The sequence below is a fragment of the Bombyx mandarina genome, chromosome 09 (assembly GCF_030267445.1).
Source record: "Bombyx mandarina strain Sakado chromosome 09, ASM3026744v2".
Lineage (NCBI taxonomy): Eukaryota > Metazoa > Arthropoda > Insecta > Lepidoptera > Bombycidae > Bombyx > Bombyx mandarina.
The window spans coordinates 11,425,706-11,447,508 of record NC_143216.1 but is presented as its reverse complement, the minus strand read 5'-3'; the positions used below and the strand labels follow the sequence as shown (position 1 = coordinate 11,447,508).

Sequence of the window (21,803 nt, the reverse complement as noted above, 5' to 3'; positions counted from 1 at the left end):
TAAATATTCAAACGGCTTATCTCTCGTTAAATATAGAGTTGAGAAATAATCAATACATCTATTTCTTGTTTTCTCAAAATCACCACATTGGTAATGTATTTTAACCGTAATTTCGAAGGACAGAGACCGTTACAAAGGATTTCGAAGCGGAATAAATTCCTATGATTACCAATTGAAACATCAGAAATTTAGAAATTTGCGTAATTACTGATGCCAGTGCGTAGTGGAAGCCGGGACTTGTGGTTACTACGAACCCGACTATTTCTATAGCGAAACAGTCACGAGTTCCGCTTCTTGGTTTTTGACCTCATGTCTCAAGAGTTTGAGACGAGAACCGGCCGTAATTATGGGCTATCGAGGAGGGCAGTTGATAACCACAACTAGTTCAGGAAATATCACAGTTATTTTTTTTTGGTACTGTCGTCCACGGACTTCAGTTGAATAGCGATTTTTTTTATTCCTACCTATGCTGATAGACTTGAGAAGCTATATCAGCGTTACTTTAGCGTGTAGGTGAGCTCTCGGCGCTTAAACCGGAGGTGTTGCTAGCACTGGCCCTAGCAAGAGCAGTGCTTCGCAGAATCTACCACCGGATCGGAAACGCGACCCACTGAGAAGATCCGGCAAGAAACTCAGTGGGCTGTGTCTGTGGGTTATGCTTTTTCAATATGTTTTTACTTTTTATAGCATCCTTTATGCTACCTACATAAGAAAAGCAGACACTAGCCAAGGCACAGATTCGTTTTATTTACTTCCTACAACATACGTAAATTAACAGATCGTACCCCTGTAAAACTGAGGTCAGCTCGCTTATAGATAACAATTAAGCATACATTAACTTATTAACGTAATGCACATTCACTATATACAATAAAATATTAATTGCACGTGCAACTTACGTAATATTTATTGGAGTCGTGACAAAATTTTGAATAGCATGAGTATCATTCGTACCACGTACTATTTTGTATCTAAATTCATTTTTAAACACGAAAAACACACGAGTTTCTTTGCCCTGTGGCAGATGTAGAGCAGAAGTTAACACACTTCTTGTGTTAACTTCCTCTCTTTTAACTACCTTTTGTAAGTCCGCATGGATTGGTACCACCACCCTGCCCGTTTCTGCCGTGAAGCAGTAATGCGTTCCGGTTTGAAAAGTGGAGCAGCCGTTGTAACTATACTGAGACCTTAGAACTCATATCTCAAGGTGGGTGGCGGCATTTATGTTGTAGATGTGTATGGGCTCCGGTAACCACTTAACACCAGATGGGCCGTGAGCTCGTCCATACACCTAAGCAATAAAAAAAAGTTAAAGAAGAAAAAAACTTATATGTGCGGAATCACAAAATATCTTACCTACCCAGTAAAACTCAGTTGAGGATTGCGGAACGCTAGCGATTTATTGAGTCCAATCTTCAATCTCAATCAATAAGTAATTACAAGAAAAAAAATTGAATAAAAAACCTTGATCAAATATGCTGACAGCGAACATATTGATGATATACGCTTCGAAGGTGTGTTTGATGCATCCTAATTCAAGTACCTCATATCGCGGACACGGCGACTCACATTATGAGCTTATTGAAGTTTAGTGGTTTATGAGGTCATGCCTTTTATTTTGAGGTCAGAGGTCGAAGGTCCCACGACGTGCCCTCGCCTAGGGGGCGCACGGGGTATATGGGAGCGGATGGTCCGCAGATGTCGGGAGTATTTAGGGCCATAACCTCTAAACGACCCCCCTACACTCTCGCCCAAGCGTCCGACCCTCCGGGGTCAGACGGGCGGTCAGACGCATGGCTCTCCTCAAGGACGCCCGGCCAACATAACCTTTATAGCGAAAAAAAGGCTTTGGAACGTCGATCGTCTGGGTATTATTAAGTCATACCTATTTTTGCATATTAAAAATTAAAAAAAAGCACTGATGAAATTTATGAAACTGGTTTGACAAACGACCTTAAGAAAAAAAACGTCGAATAATAAAATTTAAATTTAGAAAACAAGCAACATTTCGAAAACGGAATAGTTTATTGACTGGTTTTTGTTTATTAAAATGTCAAATAAAAAATAACATTTCGAATAATATAAATTGATACTTTGAAGTACTAAATCGAATACAACGGTTGTATTTATAGCCGGTGACTTCATGCTTCCAAAAATAACAGGCTCTTTTTTATTTTATTTTCGATAGTTTATTGGATTAATATTCAGAAGAAACGGCACGAAAATTGATAATCTAAAAGCAGCAGTATATTATCTTCTTATTACATACACTATTATAATAATATATATCCCTAATTATTATAATGAAATATCAGAGTTCGACGTGAAACTTAACTCATACATCAGACCGCTGAGTTTCTCGCCGGATCTTTTCGGCGAGTTGCGATTCCGATCCGGTAGTAGATGCATTCGCGAAGCAGCTGCCCTTAAGTTGTTAGGTCACCTCCGGAGGCCCTCGGGCAGCTGTTAACAAGTCCCATCCCTCCTTGACTGAGCCCGTGCTCGTCCACCAGTCCTGGTGACACTGGAAAGGCCTCAGGGCCACCAGTGATCCTTCCTTTAATATATATATATCTCTTTAATCAGCATTCTGTAGTTAATTTGTGGCGGGAACTGAAACACGTGTTGCAATCTGACGCTCATGATAACAGCTGGCTTAATCATTGGCTTAACAAGCTCACAATACGATATTTGTTCTTTGGAGCGTATAAATAAATGGAATAAATAGGCTAAGATGGGCAGCATATCTTTAATATAATCAAACACATTTTTTTTTACTTAATTGGGTGGACAAGTTCACGGCCCACCCTATATTAAGTGGTTGCAATTGGCAATTTGCGCCCATAGACATCTACAACGTGAATGCCGTCACCCACCTTGAGAGTCGTCATGGCCTAAAAGATAAGACGCCTGATGCATTCGTGTCAAACAATGCACTGGTATCAGAATCCCGCAGGCGGGTACTAATATCCCTAATGAAATACGTACTTAATAATTGTTCACGATTGACTTCCACGTTGAACTCAATTGTACCGTGAAGAAAAATTGTTACCTGCCTGCAAGATTCGAACACTGTTACATCGCTACGTATGAATGCAGCGGGCGGGCGTCTTATCCTTTAGGCCACGACGACTTCGGTATACGATATCCTAGCTTAAATCATAAATATTATAATTATATATAAACGACCGTCTGGTGTAGTGGTAAGTGACATGGTCACTACACAAGGGGGTCGCGGGTTCGAATCCCGCCAAGGAAAGATATTTGTATGATAAATATAAATGTGTTTTCCAGGGTTATGGATGTATATTAAATATATGTATGTGTATAATAAAAATCTTACATTTATTTCCGTTATCTGGTACCTGTAACACAAGTTCTTTACGAACTTAGCACGGGACCAGTTAACGTGGCGTGATTGTTAATAAATATTTATTTATTTATTATTATTTATTATTTATTTATTATTATTATTTACTAGGGCTGCCATACGTGCGTTTCTTCCGGTCAAATATTATCTAACACAAGAAAGTCTCTATTATTTTACTCTAAAATTAATATTAGAGTGATTACATCTATGAGTCGTTTATCTCACTGAATGCACGCGTACAAATTTAAAGCCAATGTGTTGGATTCGATTATTGGGTCAAGTGCAATCTTATCATCGTAATGTTACACAAGATTTGCATGCTCCGTAATTATTACGATAAGTTATACGTTATTATAATATAATAACAATATGTAGGTGTATCTTTAAGCGAAAACCAAAACAGACTTCAATAAAATAAAATTAGAACATCTTTAATGTAGTAAGTCAGTTACATATAGGTTATTAAGGATAACCCAAAACTCTTGCTATCTCTAGATATCTTGATAAAACTTGACCACTTAAGAAATACCAGCTTTCAAATGAACCTTATAGAATGAACGCCTTATAGATATACAGGGTGGCCCATAAGTCCTTTGATATGAAAAAAAATTATTAAAATAAAACTAATTACATTATGAATTAAATTTTTATTTACATAAAAAGCTTAAAAAACGGGAATTATTTTTTGAAAATAACATCTCCTAAATGTAATCCGTTGCGATCACGGCACTCTTGCAAACGACGTCTAAAATTGTCGATGACTGCGCGGCACGTCACTGCTGAAATGCTTGTCATTTCTCTGCGGATGTTTTCTTTTAGGGCCTTAATTGACCGCGGGTTTGTGTCGTATACTTTAGCCTTAAGGTAGCCCCACAAAAAAAAATCCATCGGGGTCAGATCTGGACTACGTGGAGGCCAGGAAATGTCTCCTCTCTTAGAGATAACTTTGCCAGGAAAAAGTTGACGGATAACGGGCATAGCAGTGTTAGAGGTGTGAGAAGTGGCCCCATCCTGTTGAAACCACGTCCTGGCATTAAAGCCTGAAAAGTTTTGCAATTCTGGTATGAAAAACTCTTCGATCATAGCCACATATCGCTTACGAGTTGACTGTGTCGGATTTTCGCGAATAGACTGTGTCACTGTGTCTATGTTTTGTTCCGTACGTGACGTCCTTGGGCGACCCAACCGCGGTTTATCTAACGTCGAACCGGTCTCCTCGAACTTAGCAACCCAGTTCTTAATCGTTTGAAGAGTTGGAGTGTCGTCAAAGTTGTGTAAACCTTTGTGTTCTCGAAATTTACGATGCGCAACGGTTGCCGAATTGTCGTTTTTATAAAACTCGCGCACACAAAACGCACGGTCCGCTCCGGTAAAACGCTCCATCGCGACTAAATTCCCAGAAACCGAAGTTACTCCCCCCGTTTCCCCTGCACCGCTCACGCGCGCCCTGTTCGTTTTATTCAAATTTTACTTTTCAAAGGACTTATGGGCCACCCTTTTTTATTTTTTCCTACCTATGTTGGTAGCTTCGAGGGGCTATGTCAGCTTCTGCGAGCGAGTAGGTGAGCTTACAGGGCTCTGATCTGACGAGCTGCTAGGACTTGCAAGAGCAGTCCGTGCAAACTCTACCACTGGCTACTACCGGCTTTACAAACTCTACCACCGGATCGAAAACGCGACCCATTGAGAAGACCCGGCGAGAAAGTCAGTGAGCTGTATGTACAGATACGCTGCGTGTTACGTTTTAATGCTGCAAGACAGTGAATTCCAGTTTTAAGGGGGTAGGAAAGTCATTCAGCATCGCACATTAACATCTCATGTCTATGGACTCTGGTAACCGCTTAACACAAGACGAGCCGTGCGTACCCTGCATTGATCATGTTAAAATCACAATTTTCCACAATCAAACCGATTTAGGCGTGTCAATAAATTTTATATGCTTTATAAATAACTTTTAATTAAAATGATATATATTTTTCCAATCATGTAACCGATCGAACTCTTCCATATCATTTATTACAGAAACAAAAAAATATATATTCATTTAATTAGTTAAAAATTAGAAACACAGGATGCGATAAGTGACCTCTGTCGGCATAGATGAACTCGCTTTCTGCGATAAAAATTTGTTTAGTGACAGAATCTTTTGTTTTATACGATACATGTTTTGTTAGGTCATGTTGCGTTGGTATCATTTTTTTTTTTTTTTTTTTTTATTGCCTTTGTAGGCAGACGGGCATACGGCCCACCTGATGGTGAGTGGTTACCGTCGCCCATGGACTTCAGCAATGCCAGGGGCAGAGCCAAGCCGCTGCCTACCGCTTAATACTCTCAATCATACGTTGGTAATGCTGTTAGGTTAAATTCCTTTCCAATGGAGTGCCTGCTGATATTAACTTTTCCATTTTTGAGCCCGTAGGATTCTCTTCCTATTCGTACACTCTTGACAGAGTAGTCGTGGTCATGCATCAGTCGGATTCTGCGATACCGATGCTCTCGCGATGCGACGCCATGTGGCATGGTATTTCGCAGAGTGAGAGCAATCATTTATGTTGGAGCGAGTCACAGATTTTATGAGGTCGGTCCATCGTGCTGGAGATCGTCCGCGAGATCTTTTGCCCTCGACTTTTCCTTGCCCGCAGGATTAAACAAATGCAAATATTCCAGTGTTACGTCTCGAGGTGAGCAGTGGTATTCAGATTGCGATATTCTTGGGCTTTAGTAGTTGCATTTTACCACATAACCTATAAAGCTCTGCCTATTCAATGAAAATACCTCCCAGTCACGATGACTATTCAGTTTTTTTTTTATCTCATTGTTTATTCGAACTTATTTTAATTTTTTGTAATCTCGCATGACGAAAAAGATTATCAACAAAACACAGATTTTTTTAAAGCTTTGATTAAACACCGAGTTTTAGGGTTCAGTGGCCTATTGTTTTAGTGTAGACAGGGCAGCTCACTACCTGTTGTTGATGTCTATGGTCTCCGATAACCACTCAAGAAAAGGTGAATAGCGTGATCGTGCGTCCATTTTCACGTTTAAAAAAAAATTGCCTCCGATTATATGTATCTATTTTCTTTTTTTAAATAACGGCGTCCATTTTGTTTGCAGATAACTTAGAACAAAATGGCGGAATTCTCGTTCGCCAATGCGAGTGTCGAGAACGGTTTCTCGGATTTCGTTACGGATCATCTGAAGGGAGTCGGAAGACTTTTCTACATAAATTCCCCTCAAGACTCTATGTTTGAGAAGAAAGATGATGTGCCGAACTTTTTCAAGCAGGTAAATAATAGTAATAATATGTAATGTTTTTTTTTTTTTAATTTGAAAGATAAAAAACGCGCGGATTATTGTGATTCGAAATTAGATTCATACTCGCTCACTAGCCTTGATTTAAAGTTAAAAATCGCATAATTTTTTGTGTTCTCATTTTGTGTTTTGTGATGTTAAATGTTTTTTACTAATGAAACGGCTTAAAAGTTTCTAACATAACTAATACTAATTTGATATACTAATTTGATTTGATGATTTTAATTTTTGCTTGGAATATTGTTATGACCAGAAATTTTAAATGACGTGAAAGCTTAATGCACGTTGTATTTTAAAATTAAGAACATGAAACTTTATAAAATTATATTTTATTTGTGTTGGTATTCTAATTAATTTGTAACTGAATTGGTATTTGTGCAATTCCATCCGATCTGGCATTTTAAATAATTTTTTGATTAAGCAAGGATAGTAAATCGCGTACATAATCTCGCGTATAATATGTATTGAATTTTAAATTTATACGGGATTAGAAAAGAATCCTCATGGCAGCATCAATTTGTACCCCCTATGCATAATGACGTTGACATTACCATCTAAAGCATTAAACAATTGAAGATTCGAACTTCAAAGATACCGATAATCATCATTCTTCTGGCCTCTCCCAGTCACCTGGGGTCGGCGCAACATGTTTTCTCCTTCCATACTCCTCTATCATATACCATTTCTTCGCTCACGGGGAGTGCCTTAGACATATCATCTTCCACACAATCCAACCATTTTTTCTTAACCTCTTCCTCTAAAGCCTTCCATATTCATTTTTAAAACTCTCTTACCAACCTCATTGTCATTTCGTCTCATCACATGTCCATAACAAAGATTCCGATAATAAACCGTAAAATACAATCTCATGCAATTAAAGCTAAAAATAATATCAAACTTGTAAAAAACGTTTCGAAATAAGAACCTAAAGTATTAGCCTTGGCATTCTAATATGTAAATAGCCGTATCTATTTATATGCAATCGCATATATTGGGGTTACAACACATTTCATTGTCGCAATGTCATTAATTAGAAATAAAATGGTATTCAAGGTTTATGCGGAGTAAAGTCAAAAAGAAACAAAAGATTAAGCCTTTTTTTTTAAGTGAAGACTTATTTAGCACTGTTGTAATTTCAAAATCGATGAATCGAAGAAGACACTAAAACGATACTAAAGAGAAATAAACATATAGACACTTAGGACTTAGTCTGCAACAAACTGGGATCACATGTTTTTTTTTTGTATTCTTTTGTAGACTAATATAATCAAGTACCTATGCTATATCTGAACCTGCTAATGTCTAAAAATCTACTACTATCTTTCTTACAAGATATAAGCAGGCTGCTTAGAACTGAAGAAGCAATTGCATCTGGTGGTAGGACGTCTTGTGAGGCCGCACCGGTCGGTGTCACTACCCTGCCTATTTCTGCCGTGAAGCAGTAATGCGTTTCGGTTTGAAGGGTGGTGTAGCCTTTGTACTATAGAATTGAGACTTAGAACTTATGTCTCAAAGTGGGTGGCGGCATTTAAGCTGTTGACGTCTATGGGCTCCGGTAACCACTTGACAACCAGTGAGCCATGAGCTCTTTCACCAGTCTAAGCAATACAATAAAATAAATAAATGAATCAAGATCTAAACCGAACATTCGGAGTCAATAAAGTTGGTTTTGTTTGTACACGTGTGAAATTCCTACGAACTGTTTGCCAAGACATTACGGAATTCTTTTATTTGCAACACAAAATAAAATTACAATAATTAAAAATAATAACTTTTATGCTAAAATAAATTTTTACCCAACATTTTTGTATCTAGATGACAGCAGAATCGTATTGTTTTCGTATAGGATTCTTCAGAAACTGCTCAAAATATCTACTGGTTGCCATGATTATTCACATATGTTTTTCATAATTTTATTTATTAGAATAGAAAAAGTAATAATTGGTAAGGAATAACATCGTGTAATAAAAATCAAACCCGCAAAATTATAATTTGCATAACTACTGGTGGTAGGACTTCTTGTGAGTCTGCACGGGTAGGTACCACCACCCCGCCTATTTCTGCCGTGAAGCAGTAATGCCTTTCGGTTTGAAGGGTGGGGCAGCCGTTGTAACCAGACTTGAGACCTTAGAACTTATATCTCAAGGTGGGTGGCGCATTAACGTCGTGATGACGTAGATGTCTATGGGCTCCCGTAACCACTTAACACCAGGTAGGCTGTGAGCTCGTCCACCCACGTAAGCAATAAAGAATAAATAAAGGGCAGGAACATAATAATAATATATATATGTAATTGCTAAAATATTTACATATTAAAAAGAATTTATAGTAACTAGAACTAAAATATTAAAATAATCAAAACGCTACTTTATTTTGTAATCGATTACATGAAAAATGTAAACTCACCATTTTTATTCAACCTAAAAATGCGTGAAAAACCCGCATATTAGATCGAATTTTTTTAATGTTTCACCAAGTTGCGATTACAGGTTGACCTTTGAGATTGTATTTTTTAATTTTATCATGATTATATAAAGCTTTTTTTACTGTATTATATTATTACTGAACAATTGTAATTGTTGCCATATAGTTTTTTTTTCTAATCAAAAGTTTGCTTGAACTTTGATAAATAGATAATGATGTTGACAGTAAAATTCACGGAGAAGTAAAAATAATTTTTAAATTGGCATTCCTAATGTGATGTTCATGGCCCCTAGTAACGATTAACACCAGGTAGACAGTGAGCTCGTTCACTCACTTAGGCCATAAAAAAGCTAAAATACAATGATAGAGATGTCATGAACATACATATAGTTCAAATAAAAGCCTACTCAGTTTCTTGCCGTATCTTCTCAGTGGGTCGCGTTTCCGATCCGGTGGTAGATTCTGCGAAGCACTGCTCTTGCTAGCGCCAGCGTTAGCAACACTCCGGATTGAGCCCCGAGAGCTCACCTACACGTTAGGGCGAAGCTGAAATAGCCTCTCAAGGCTATCAGCATAGGTAGGAAAAAAAATGTTCAAAAAATCCAAGGTCAAATACACGTATTTTATATCTATAGTATATTATCGCGTCCTATACAACTGATCCTATATTACACTGTGATCATTCATAGACCCTCTAAGCTAACTTCGTGGCTACCCTGCGTGAATTAATGAAGTGTTCATTGAACCGAAATTAATGAATCAAAAATGATAAGAATCCTTGCCTCCTCCCTGCCGGTTAATTTAGAATGACACATTTGATTTAAGAACAATATCTCACGTCATATTAAACCGTATGAAAACAATGTATTTAACCTTATTGTTTAAGAATAGAACAATAATTGAATCTGATAAAAAACATTTCATGTGAAATATTAAATCGATTGCCGATGCAGGGTTTATTTCATACGATTCCAAATTAAAACAAAATTCTATATAACCAAACCAACAATTCAAATTCAGATATCTCAGATCAGTTCAGTTAATCTATATATATTTATATATAAAATAGGTACTACAATAATTGTATATTTTAATTAACTTTAGAATCATTAATTATTTTACGAAATTTAAATCAAGCAATAGCATGATTATATAAGGTTAAATGAAAAAAAAAAATTAATAACTTAAATTATTGACTGTGGTGATCGTTTGATAATAATTAATCCTAAAACAGTACACCAATTAATATTTTAAAAACACAAACTTACGCAAACAGCTCTTCTTATTATTTGAATACAATTCTGTCACTCTTTAATACGGTTGATTTTAGATCGACTAGCATTATTAATCGGTCAACGTTCTGAATACGTAATCAGATACTCACCAATTGAGACACGAAACATAAAACCGAACACATTAGAGAAGTGACGAACCAGTGATCCAAGATCTGATACGGTAACAGGTTACATACGTATTAAAAATACTAGTACTAAAATATAATAGGATGTTTTACTTTTGTATTGAGAGATCAGTATCGGTTAAAGATAGCTAAATAGTCGCACGGTATTTTATATTGAGTCGTCTATTATCAAAGGTGGCAATCTGTGCATTTGGACAAACAAATGTTATTGATATGGCCATACAGATTGATTTGAATATAATCGTCTCCTTCAAAGAATACGGTTCAAAACCTGCATTAAATAAAGTATCAACTTAACCTGTTATTTATCTAAGATGTCGTTCAGAGGAGTTTTGTGACTGCCAATAGAATACAAAGTCAATAATTCGTTTTTATGATTTACCAATAATTGTCGAAAAGTCACATTGCCGGCTTTGATAATAGTCGACTCAATTATAAGACTAGTTCTTCATTAACTACTGCAAAGTATAACCGGAAGTGTAAGTGAGGAAGTAAGGAAATGTATAGTAGTGTAAGTGTAGTAGGAGATTTGTATGCGCATAATACAGTTTGTACGTGTTATATCCTAACCAACCAATAACTGGTATTTTTAATACCAGATGTACCCAGCGTTTTCCTTTTCACATCACTTGCCTTGATAAAAGTGTCCTGTGTTAATTCAGGTTAAAAGCCCTCATTGAGCGAAATTTAATTAATGGAATAGTCAAATTTATCCACGGAAAACTTTCATTTGCGAATTCTTCGCCCTCCCACTTTCGAAGGCAGGGAAATAATTAATGAATTCAACAAAGTCTACGAATACAAAATTTAAATCAGAGAACGCTTGAGTGGTTCAGGTATCCAAATAGATAGTGCGAACGTTACAACGACGCCAAATCAACGACACAAATACTGTCAATTCAAATTTTTTTTCCTACCTGTGCTGATAGCCTTGAGAGGCTATTTCAGCTTCGCCCTAACGTGTGTAGGTGAGCTCACGGGGCTCAAACCGGACTGCGGCTAACACTGACCCTAGCAAGAGCAGTGCTTCGCAAGATGTACCACCGGATCGGAAACGCGACCCACTGAGAAGATCCGGCGAGAAACTCAGTGGGCTGTGGAATTCTAATATCTAGGCTATGATATTCTATGATATTCTAACTTGACTAATCGGCAAAGGGTCGTAAATTTTTAATGTCCATCGTCCAGCCATTGTTCCAATTTTAATTTCATAAACAGTCTAAAAAATGGACGACGCTCTTGAAGTCCAACGTTTTCTAGATTCAAAAATAGATAATTGCTATTTTGAAATTGTACCTTGTACGTAATAAAATTTTATTTGGTAAATAGTCTGCCGAGCAAAATGTCATAATTACGAGTATATTTATCGAAAGCATTCTAAAGTACCTGTCAATGTTCTAATCAAACAAAATTGAAATAAATATAATTATATTACCAATAAACAAACCAATGTTACGAAATCAAATTTGGATTCTAATTACATTACATTTCGCAATTTAACCACATTAGCGCGGTGAAGTTTATCGACACCTACAATATTGGGGTGTATATTTCTTAACCCGATTTCAATCAAAACAGTACAAGCTTTACGAATTTAACAAGAAATAAATGAATGTATCTGTGGTATTGATTATCAAATTTATTTTCTGTACATATTTGGACAACATCAGAGAACACAAACCGTCTGAAGATAATTGTTGAAGCCAGAACAGTACATATCATTAGCGGCAAAAACAAATAAAATATTCTCGTCATATCTTGTGATATGTAACATCCCCTGTCACTTGTTTGAAGTGTGATAGCCGCGTAATGTAACCGATACTTCAACCTCAACCTTGGTAGGCAGCGGCTTGGCTCTGCCCCTAGCATTGCTGAAGTCCCTGGGCGACGGTAATCACTCACCATCAGGTGGGCCGTATGCTCGTCTGCCTACAAGGGCAATAAAAAAAACAACCTCAGTCCTAAAAGCCCAGGCCATTAGTCCTCACTCCATAAAATAAGTAATTCTTTTTTTTTTTATTGCCTAGCTGAGTGGACGAGTTCACAGTCCACCTGATGTTAAGTGGTTACTGGAGCCCATGAACATCTACAACGTAAATGCGCCATCCACCTTACAATGTAAATGCGCCTCCCACCTTACAACGTAAATGCGCCACCCATCTTACAACGTAAATGCGCCACCCACCTTACAACGTAAATGCCCCACCCACCTTACAACGAATTCACATCAGACAGGCCACAAGATCTACTCCACAAAACTAAACACCTTTCTTTTATTACAGTCATGGCCGTATTTCTTCATCTTCATGATCCTGGAGCACATCGTCCTGAGGCTGGAAGGGAAGCCAGGCGTCAGACTTAACGACGGAATCACAAGTATATCGCACGGAATCTTCCAAGAATGCGGAAGGTTAGTCTCATTCCGTGAACCCATTTAAAAACAGTACTATTATTTGTAATTCTAAAATTACTGACCTACTTACGTTTTGCTATTTTATCCCAACTACGTATCCGCAAAATATGCTACTAAAGTAGAACAACGCTATTCATTTTCACAACACTATGATGAAAAAATGACGAAGCCGTTTGCTTGCTACTTTCGAATAAAAAAAGCAACAAAAAAATATTGACCCAAAGACCGTACTATAAATAAAAAATGCAAAACTAGTAGGCTTTGGAACATGAAGATAAACCAATAAAGATTCTTCGATAAATTATATGTGTATTTCTTTTTTCTTTTTTTTTCCTACCTAAGCTGATAGCCTTGAGAGGCTATTTCAGCATAACCTTAGCTAGTAGGTGAGCGGACGGGGCTCAAACCGGAGTGATGCTAACAATGACCCTAGCAAGAGCAGTGCTTCGCATAAAAAAAGGTAGGCAGCGGCTTGGCTCTGCCCCTGGCATTGCTGAAGTCCATGGGCGACGGTAACCACTCACCATCAGGTGGGCCGTATGCTCGTCTGCCTACAAAGGCAATAAAAAAAAAAACCACTGAGAAGATCCGGCGAGAAACTCAGTGGGCAATATGTGTATTTGATAAGCTACAGCTTATATACCGCTATCATACTATAAGGTTGGAGATACAGTGGGCTCTTTAGTTTTATTATTGCCATTTTTTGCTAACAGTTGAAAAACTGAACTTATTCCGTTTGTTTTAGAATTATTTGGCGTGGTGCTGAATCTTACTTGTACACGTGGATCTACACCAACTACAGATTAGTGGAGCTGCCCTGGGACAGCACGCTGACCTGGTATGCGGCAGCTCTTGGCGTCGACTTCTGCTATTACTGGATGCACAGGGCCTGCCATGGTATGAACATCTTCTAATGTAATTCTCCGACTGTATTGTTCGTCCTAATAAAATGAATTCGGTAGCAAACGTATCCATTACGTAGTTTGATTTGGCCATTGCATACAATATTCTGACAGTCGCGTGCCAATTACTGGTGGTAGGACCTTTTGTGAGTCCGCACGGGTAGGTACCACCACTCTGCCTATTTCTGCCGTGAAGCAGTAATGCGTTTCGGTTTGAAGGCTGGGGCAGCCGTTGTAACTATACTGAGACCTTACAACTTATATCTCAAGGTGGTTGGCGCATTTACGTTGTAGATGTATATGGGCTCCACTAACCGCTTTACACTAGATGGGCTGTGAGCTCGTCCACCCTTTTAAGCAATAAAAAAATGCTGCCGTAATTATAAGACTTAAATTAGTAAATCTACTTAGGGAGACTATTATACTGCATATAGCGATTCACATTTAACTACAAGAATAATATTTTCTTCGTGCTTTTTTCGTAATTTTAGCTTGAAGTTTAATGCTCTGTATAAATACTTAAACATCATACGTAATAGGCAGCTATGTAATAACTTGGCAGGCTTAAATTACCGTTGTACCAGTGATGCATGATTAAGTAATGTACTAGTAATGCATGATATAACAGTGCTTGTTAAGTTGGTCGGTAATGTACATTGTGGGACAACAAGGCTTTATTGTTTATGATAAAAAAATAAGTTAAAAAAAAAGAATCTCCGTAAAGCATACTCAAAACGATACTTTTGTCGCAGAGGTCCATATACTATGGGCGCAACATCAAGTGCACCACACGTCAGAAGACTTTAACATGGGCGTCGGAATACGTCAATCCGTTCTTCAAGGCTGGTGCGGATTTGTAAGTCATTAAACATCACAATTTTTCAGCTCTTAAAATCAAAAAGTGGTATTATTGGTGGTATTATTATATTATTAAGTGGTGTTGCCACGTACCATCCGGCTATGGAATGAGCTCCCCTCCATGGTGTTTCCCGAGCGATATGACACGTCCTTCTTGAAAAGAGGCTTGTGGAGAGTATTAAGCGGTAGGCAGCGGCTTCGCTCTGCCCCTGGCATTGCTGAAGTCCATGGACGACGGTAACCACTCACCATCGGGTGGGCCGTATGGTCGTCTGCATACAAGGGTAACAAAAAAAAAAGATATATACTTGGGCTATCGTCCTGCTCTTTTCTGACGTGAACCAACCATTTATTTCTGTCTAAAGACTAATATAGCGGTTATAACCAAAAATTATCGGTAGGTGCACTACTGTCATCGCCAGTATCAGCGATGTCCCTTGCGTTCGGGACTCTATTCAAATCATATTTATAGAAAGACTAGCTGACACCCGTCCGCTTCGCTGGGCATTTAAAATTAACATTATTATTTCTCACTCCCACAAAAATTCTCATCACTAATGCCCCCGCAGCTGATGTAGGGAGTCCAACACTCATATAAATATTAGCCACTGTAGATTTATATATTAGTATAGATATGACCGGCAAAGTGGAAGAAAAGAGGTTTAGGGGGCGTAGTTCCACGTCCTGGTCCGATCAGATTAAGACGACTTTGGACTTCAGCATTAATGTCGCTATCCACTGCGCGGAGGACAGGAAGGAATTGAGGAACATAGTCCTAACAAAAGTGCTCTGTAAAGATCACGGCCCTCAGCACTGAGAAACACAACGCATGAAGGATCCCAGAGCAGAATAGTCATCATCATCATCATCATTTCAGCCTATCGCCGTCCACTGCTGAACATAGGCCTCTCCAATAGATTTCCAGTGCGACCGGTCCATTGCCACCTGCATCCAACGAGACCCAGCGCTTTTTACTAGGTCGTCGGTCCATCTAGTAGGTGGCCGTCCCACACTGCAGAATAGTATGTAGGAAAAATATTAAAACGTACGGCCGATGATCCCAACCGTTCAGATGGCTTGAGGTTTTAATAGTAGAAAAGTATTAGCAGTAGTAGTTCTCAAAACTCCACCGGTGTACTCAAAAAAGTCGTCGTGGCCTAACAGATAAGGCGTCCGGTGCATTCGTGTTGAGCGATGCACCGGTGTTCGAATCTCAGGCGGGTAGCAATTTTTCTAATGAAATACGTACTCAACAAATGTTCACGATTGATTTCCACGGTGAAGGAATAACATCGTGTAATAAAAATGAAACCCGCAAAATTATAATTTGCGTAATTACTGGTGGCAGCTCGTCTTGTGACTCCGCACAGGTAGGTACAACCACCCTGCCCATTTATGCCGTGAAGCAGTAATGCGTTTCGGTTTGAGGGGTGGAGCACCGTTGTAACTATACTGAGACCTTAGAACTCATATCTTAAGGTGGGTGGCGGCATTTATGTTGTAGATGTCTATGGGCTCCGTTAACCAATTCACACCAGATGGTCTGTGAGCTGATCCACCAATCTATGCAAATTTTATTACCATAGGATAATGACCCCCTACCTTTGTGATTTAAGTTTCTTCTCAGGATTGTGGTACCAATCGATTTGACCTTACAACGTGTCCTAATCCAAACAATTTTTCATATTCAAATCATACAGAGTACATATTTATTATTATTATATTTAAATTCGCACATTATCAATTTAATACGTCAATAAACACCGAAGTGCTAGCAAGCAATTATGATTGTTATCTAAAGAAGTCAAGTTCCAATTTCACGTATACTTTCACTGTTTTCTGAACGTATTAACTGCCTGCAGTGCGTGACACTGAATATATTACGAACGTAGTTGATACACGCAAGGAACCCGCCTCATTTTGTTCCTTATATACATCTCCAAACGAACCATAAAAAATTCAACATAACACTTTAATTTTTAAATATTTTAAATATCACAAGTGTTTATCTGGCTTCAAAGGTGGAACCGGCATTATTATATCGACTTAGATCATGTCATAAATACACGTCTTAAAGTGGTGGCATTCTCATTGTGATTCCTATGCCTAAGCACAAGGTATAAAATAAATAAACTCACTTTGAGACGTACAGATGTAGTGAGAAATTATTTTCCTTCGGGAAAACTCGGATCTTTCGGAATACGATGACACCCGAACTGTCAATGAATGATCGTATTAAATGAGTGACATTTGTCATCCATTAATTTGGAACTTTATTGTTTGGTGTCAAATATCAAAATGAATAATGTTATTGTACTGAAGTTATCTGAGAGAGCACGATAAATACGAACTTTTCCGAAAAATTACGAAGGAAAATCTTTTCTCACTATATCTATAAAATGGGTGTGTTAATATTATTTTAATACGATTCTCTTATCCTTTAGACTAATTCGGGCTAGAAATATAATAGAGATACCCAGACAAAATCGATTTATATGATAGTATTCGAATCATTTAAATTCAATACAAAATAATTCACAGAATCAGACGTCCACGGAATTTATGTGTAAATGTCGATTGAGCGATCCAGCATAATAATAGAGATTCCTGTTTTATAAGAAAATATTGAAACAGCAGTTCGTGTAAACATTGTGGGGAACAGATAAACAAATGTTGTTTTAATTTTGTATTCTAATGCTATGATAACATGGACGATATTACCAGAAAACGTAATATTATGATACGCAGAAAACTATATAAAGTAAATGTAGAATATTTATTTTACATTGTTAAAGTAATACGATATTTATTTTATGAATCGTATATGATGAAATCAGAAATACATTTCGAAAATATTATTTTTAGATTTCCACAAATTCTATAGTTGTTTAGCTTTTCAAATTAATTTTAAATCTGCCTCTCTAAAAACTAGAAGATGAAAAGTATTCGGCAACTCAAGGTTATTTATTGTATTGGAATCATTTTGATAATTTCGCTTAGAGAATATTCAAGTCAGGAAATTAAAATGAAAAACACTAAAGTGTTGAACTTTAAACTAGTGGTATTGTTATTGTAATTTTCTGAACGGCTGCTGCATTGAATTTAAAAAAAAAATACGCGTTAAAATAAGTGTATGTAGTAAGCTTTTCTGATTCTTTAAAATCCGCTCTTCAAAGTTCAATTTTTTCTAAAAAATATATTTTAGTATTCCGTTTGATTGTCAATACTTCAATTCACTTCCTTATTTATTTATTTATTTTATTTAATATATTTTGTACACACAGCTGTTAGTAGAAGCACGACAATAAGGATACAGAGTACAAGAGAGGCACTACTTATTTCATGTTGAAACCTCGTATGCTTCAGACAAGATTTTCAAACTATAGAAACAAACAATACAATAGTAAAATACTTACAGCTAATATTAAAATGAATAGAACAAGGTAATTTAACGGCAATTCGATTTCTTAATTCCGTTTTCAATTTCAATTGAACACAAATTTATACTGAAGCATTACTGAACATAGGGATTTGAAGATTTTTTTAATTGTAAGTAAAATTCGAGAGTTGCAATGCGGCGAAGCTATCCCAAGTGATACTTTATTGATTATTGACTAGACTGGGATCAGCAATATCCAAATCCTCAACAAACACAGGCGTTGTTGAAAATTGTAAAATATATTTTGCGTTTGATTGTGTTGTGTTCTGTCCTTACTGCTTAAAGAGCTTAACATAATATCTTCATCTGAAAGTATTGGAGACAATGAAAATAATCTTAAGAGACAAGTTGTGTTAAACTTAGAAATACCAAGCATTTCAAGCAAAAATTATTGACATTTCACGGAATAATGCAAATTCTCTTCTTTCCTCAGATATTCTACCTACCTCTGGCATTTGCCATACCACCAGCCCAGTTTGTTGTTCACCACCAGTTCAGCTACCTTTACATGTTCTGGATTCACACCGAAGCCATCAAGAGCCTTGGTCCGCTAGAATATATCCTCAACACTCCAAGTCACCATAGAGTGCATCATGGTGAGTTTAACTGTTTGTTATCATGTTTACTTTTCAATGATAATGACACGATTCATTATTTAATCGAAAATGTACTGGCAATCCCGATAATCGTGGATAAGGGTGGCAGTATATAGGGTATCCCTAAAGAGAAGGATCTCTTAAGGGGGATGGATTTAGTGCAATACGCCAACCGATAACGCCGACAGCTATTAAGCCAACGGCTGCTGGGCCAGCATCTCGTCAAGGAAGCTGGCGAAGCTTGCATCAGCCATCACTCCCATTTCCCTTATCGAGTTTTGTATTAGACACTTGGATTTAAAAGTGACGTGAGGTTGATTAGTAGGCTCATCTCTCTACTACTACACGGCCCCAACATGTGGTATAATAGTAATTCAATCGCTCGCAAAAAAAAAAAAAAAAGTCCTAAGCAAGGCAAATGCTTTGACTAAAGTTAGTGACAGCTGCCTCCCAAGCTGGGATTTTCCCCTACATATTGGGTGGTGGAAACATACCAAAGCGAGACTAAAACAAATACTACATCGAGACCTTATTTTACTGGTGGTAGGACCTCTTGTGAGTCCGCGCCGGTACCGGTGGGTACTACCACCCTGCCTATTTCTGCCGTGAAGCAGTAATGCGTTTCGGTTTGAAGGGTGAGGCAGCCGTTGTAACTATACTTGAGACCTTAGAACTTGTATCTCAAGGTGGGCGGCGCATTTACGTTGTGGATGTCTATGGGCTACAGTAACCACTTAACATCAGGTGGGCTGTGAGCTCATCCACCCATCTAAGCAATAAAAAAAAAAACCTCAATTGCCAAAAACATTAGATAAGATACAGACTGTGTAAATAAAAGTCCCATTGTTCAAGTACAATTAGTTTCATTCGTAAAATCATGACCATATAACATCATAATAAAATCTTTTATAATGTAATTTTTTGAACATTACCGGCCGGCCATATCAAAGCCAGACTCCGTGGTGGAGCAGTCAGATTCATTAAATACTAAATCAACCAAACAACTGTCAGCCACAAAATACTCTTTTGTCAATTCAAAAATATACTCTGCTTCCAAATATAAAGGACTAGAAAGTGCGATATATCCATTTCTAACAAACAGTGTAACTTGGTTTGCGAAATCCCTAGTCTTTCTTCGATTTTTATTTCGGGCTTAAGTGATTGTGTGTAACGAACTGTGTCTTTGAATACGAATGGAATTCATTTATTCTAGAAAAAAAAAATCGTTTTTGGTTGCTGATGTCTAAATTTCTAAATTAACACACTTTACTTAGTGGGCTCATCTAAGCATGAAACATGGGTTAAAAGTCTCAGATACATGGTTTAATAAATAAATAAATAAATAATAAATATTTTACTAACAATCACGCCACGTTAACTGGTCCCGTGATAAGTTCGTAAAGAACTTGTGTTACAGGTACCAGATAACGGAAATAAATGTAAGATTTTTATTATAAACATACATATATTTAATATACATCCATAACCCTGGAAAAGACATTTATATTTATCATACAAATATCTTCCCTTGGCGGGATTCGAACCCGCAACCCCCTTGTGTAGTGACCATGTCACTTACCACTACACCAGACGGCCGTTGCTATATGCTATACGTGGCTATACCCACTTCAAACTGGTAGGATTCGTTGTAATGTGTCAGAAATAGGTTGGACGGTGACGGAAATCATCTAAACAGCTAATCAAATTACAAACCGGCTTATTAAAGCTTTTTAGTAATCCTTTCAACCCGAAACGCATTACCGTACAAAATAGGCAGCGTAATGGTACCTACCCGACGGGGCTCAAAAGGCGTCCTACCACAGGAAAAAGTATTACTACTAAAGTAATAATACGTATTCTGAACACAAATACCGTTTTCGTCAAACAATATGTAGTCAGCTAAACAAGCCGCCAGTTCACAAAGCGCGCTACGAATATCTTCACGACGTGACAGCTCCTTGGCTTACGTTACTCGTCAAAGAAAGTGAATATTTGTTTTGATTTTATCCATCGCTGGTTGTTGTTTATCTATAGTTTTATATTAAGATAGACACATGAGCATCTGGTCGACGTTTCAATCGTTTAGTTTTCCTTAAAGACTGAACAAAACGCAATCTTCCAATTGTCCATTTTAGTCAAATAGCTTTCGTGGCCGAGCCTTTGAGCTCACCCACCTGTACTGGTGTAGTTGTAAAGGTCAAGAAATAATATATTACCTAATGTGTTCATACTTAGTGCATAGAATGACCTTACCTTCTCTTAAATTGAGTACTGATGATATGACCTACATATATCCTTTTGGCTTCTTGTATTACTGACATCCATGAGCGTTGGCGAATATTCACCGTCATCTTTCTAAAAACAAAAGAGAAACCATAGCACAAGCATTAATGTGATGATTTATAGACTTTTACTATATAAATCCCAAGTCCCATTGGCCTCATTGATTGGATAAAACCAGATATCCCAAAATGTTACTTATTTAATCACACTAAAATATATTGACCTAGTTAGTAGCTTAAAGATAGTGAATATCGTAATTAAATTGATTGCCGCAATAGTGTTAAATTAAAAATGATTCGAAACACTTAAAATTAGTTAATTAATTAGCTGTCGTAACTTTTTAAGAGCTAAAACTCTACAAAATCTAATAAATTATGTGCAACATGACAACCTTGACTAACCCGCTTAAACAGCCCCAAAAATTAATACGAAAATAATACGAAATCAAATCCGCAAAAGCATGACATCAAATCAATTTCATATCTCGGATCCCACTGTTATCTGATGCCATTATCCGGTGTACAAAAATCGTACGTACCACTACGAGTTAAGACATAAAATTCGATGTAAATTTTTACTCAAAAGCGATCTTCAAAAGCCGCCATTATAATATCGTTATGAATCACATAATCTGGTATTTTATATGTATGTAAAGAGTATTCGTGAATTAGCGCTGTCGTTCTAGAAATACTTGGACTGTGTAAAAGAGGATAAAATATACTAGAGAAAGAATGTGATGATGTATCAAAACAAAAGAACTTGATGCGCCGACTCGGCATAGTGGGA

The 21,803-nt window shown here is 37.3% G+C and overlaps 1 protein-coding gene across 1 annotated transcript in view; it reads left to right on the top strand.

Annotated features, from left to right (window-relative positions):
• The window catches only part of LOC114245256 (alkylglycerol monooxygenase), a 38,886-nt gene that overhangs the window by 5,932 nt on the left and 11,151 nt on the right, over positions 1–21,803 (top strand). The window contains exons 2-6 of the mRNA XM_028177359.2: positions 6,485–6,655; positions 12,809–12,936; positions 13,685–13,836; positions 14,594–14,697; positions 18,572–18,734. Of these exons, the coding sequence (XP_028033160.2) occupies positions 6,500–6,655; positions 12,809–12,936; positions 13,685–13,836; positions 14,594–14,697; positions 18,572–18,734 (703 nt within the window). The 5' untranslated portion in view covers positions 6,485–6,499. The remainder of the gene's footprint in view (positions 1–6,484; positions 6,656–12,808; positions 12,937–13,684; positions 13,837–14,593; positions 14,698–18,571; positions 18,735–21,803) is intronic.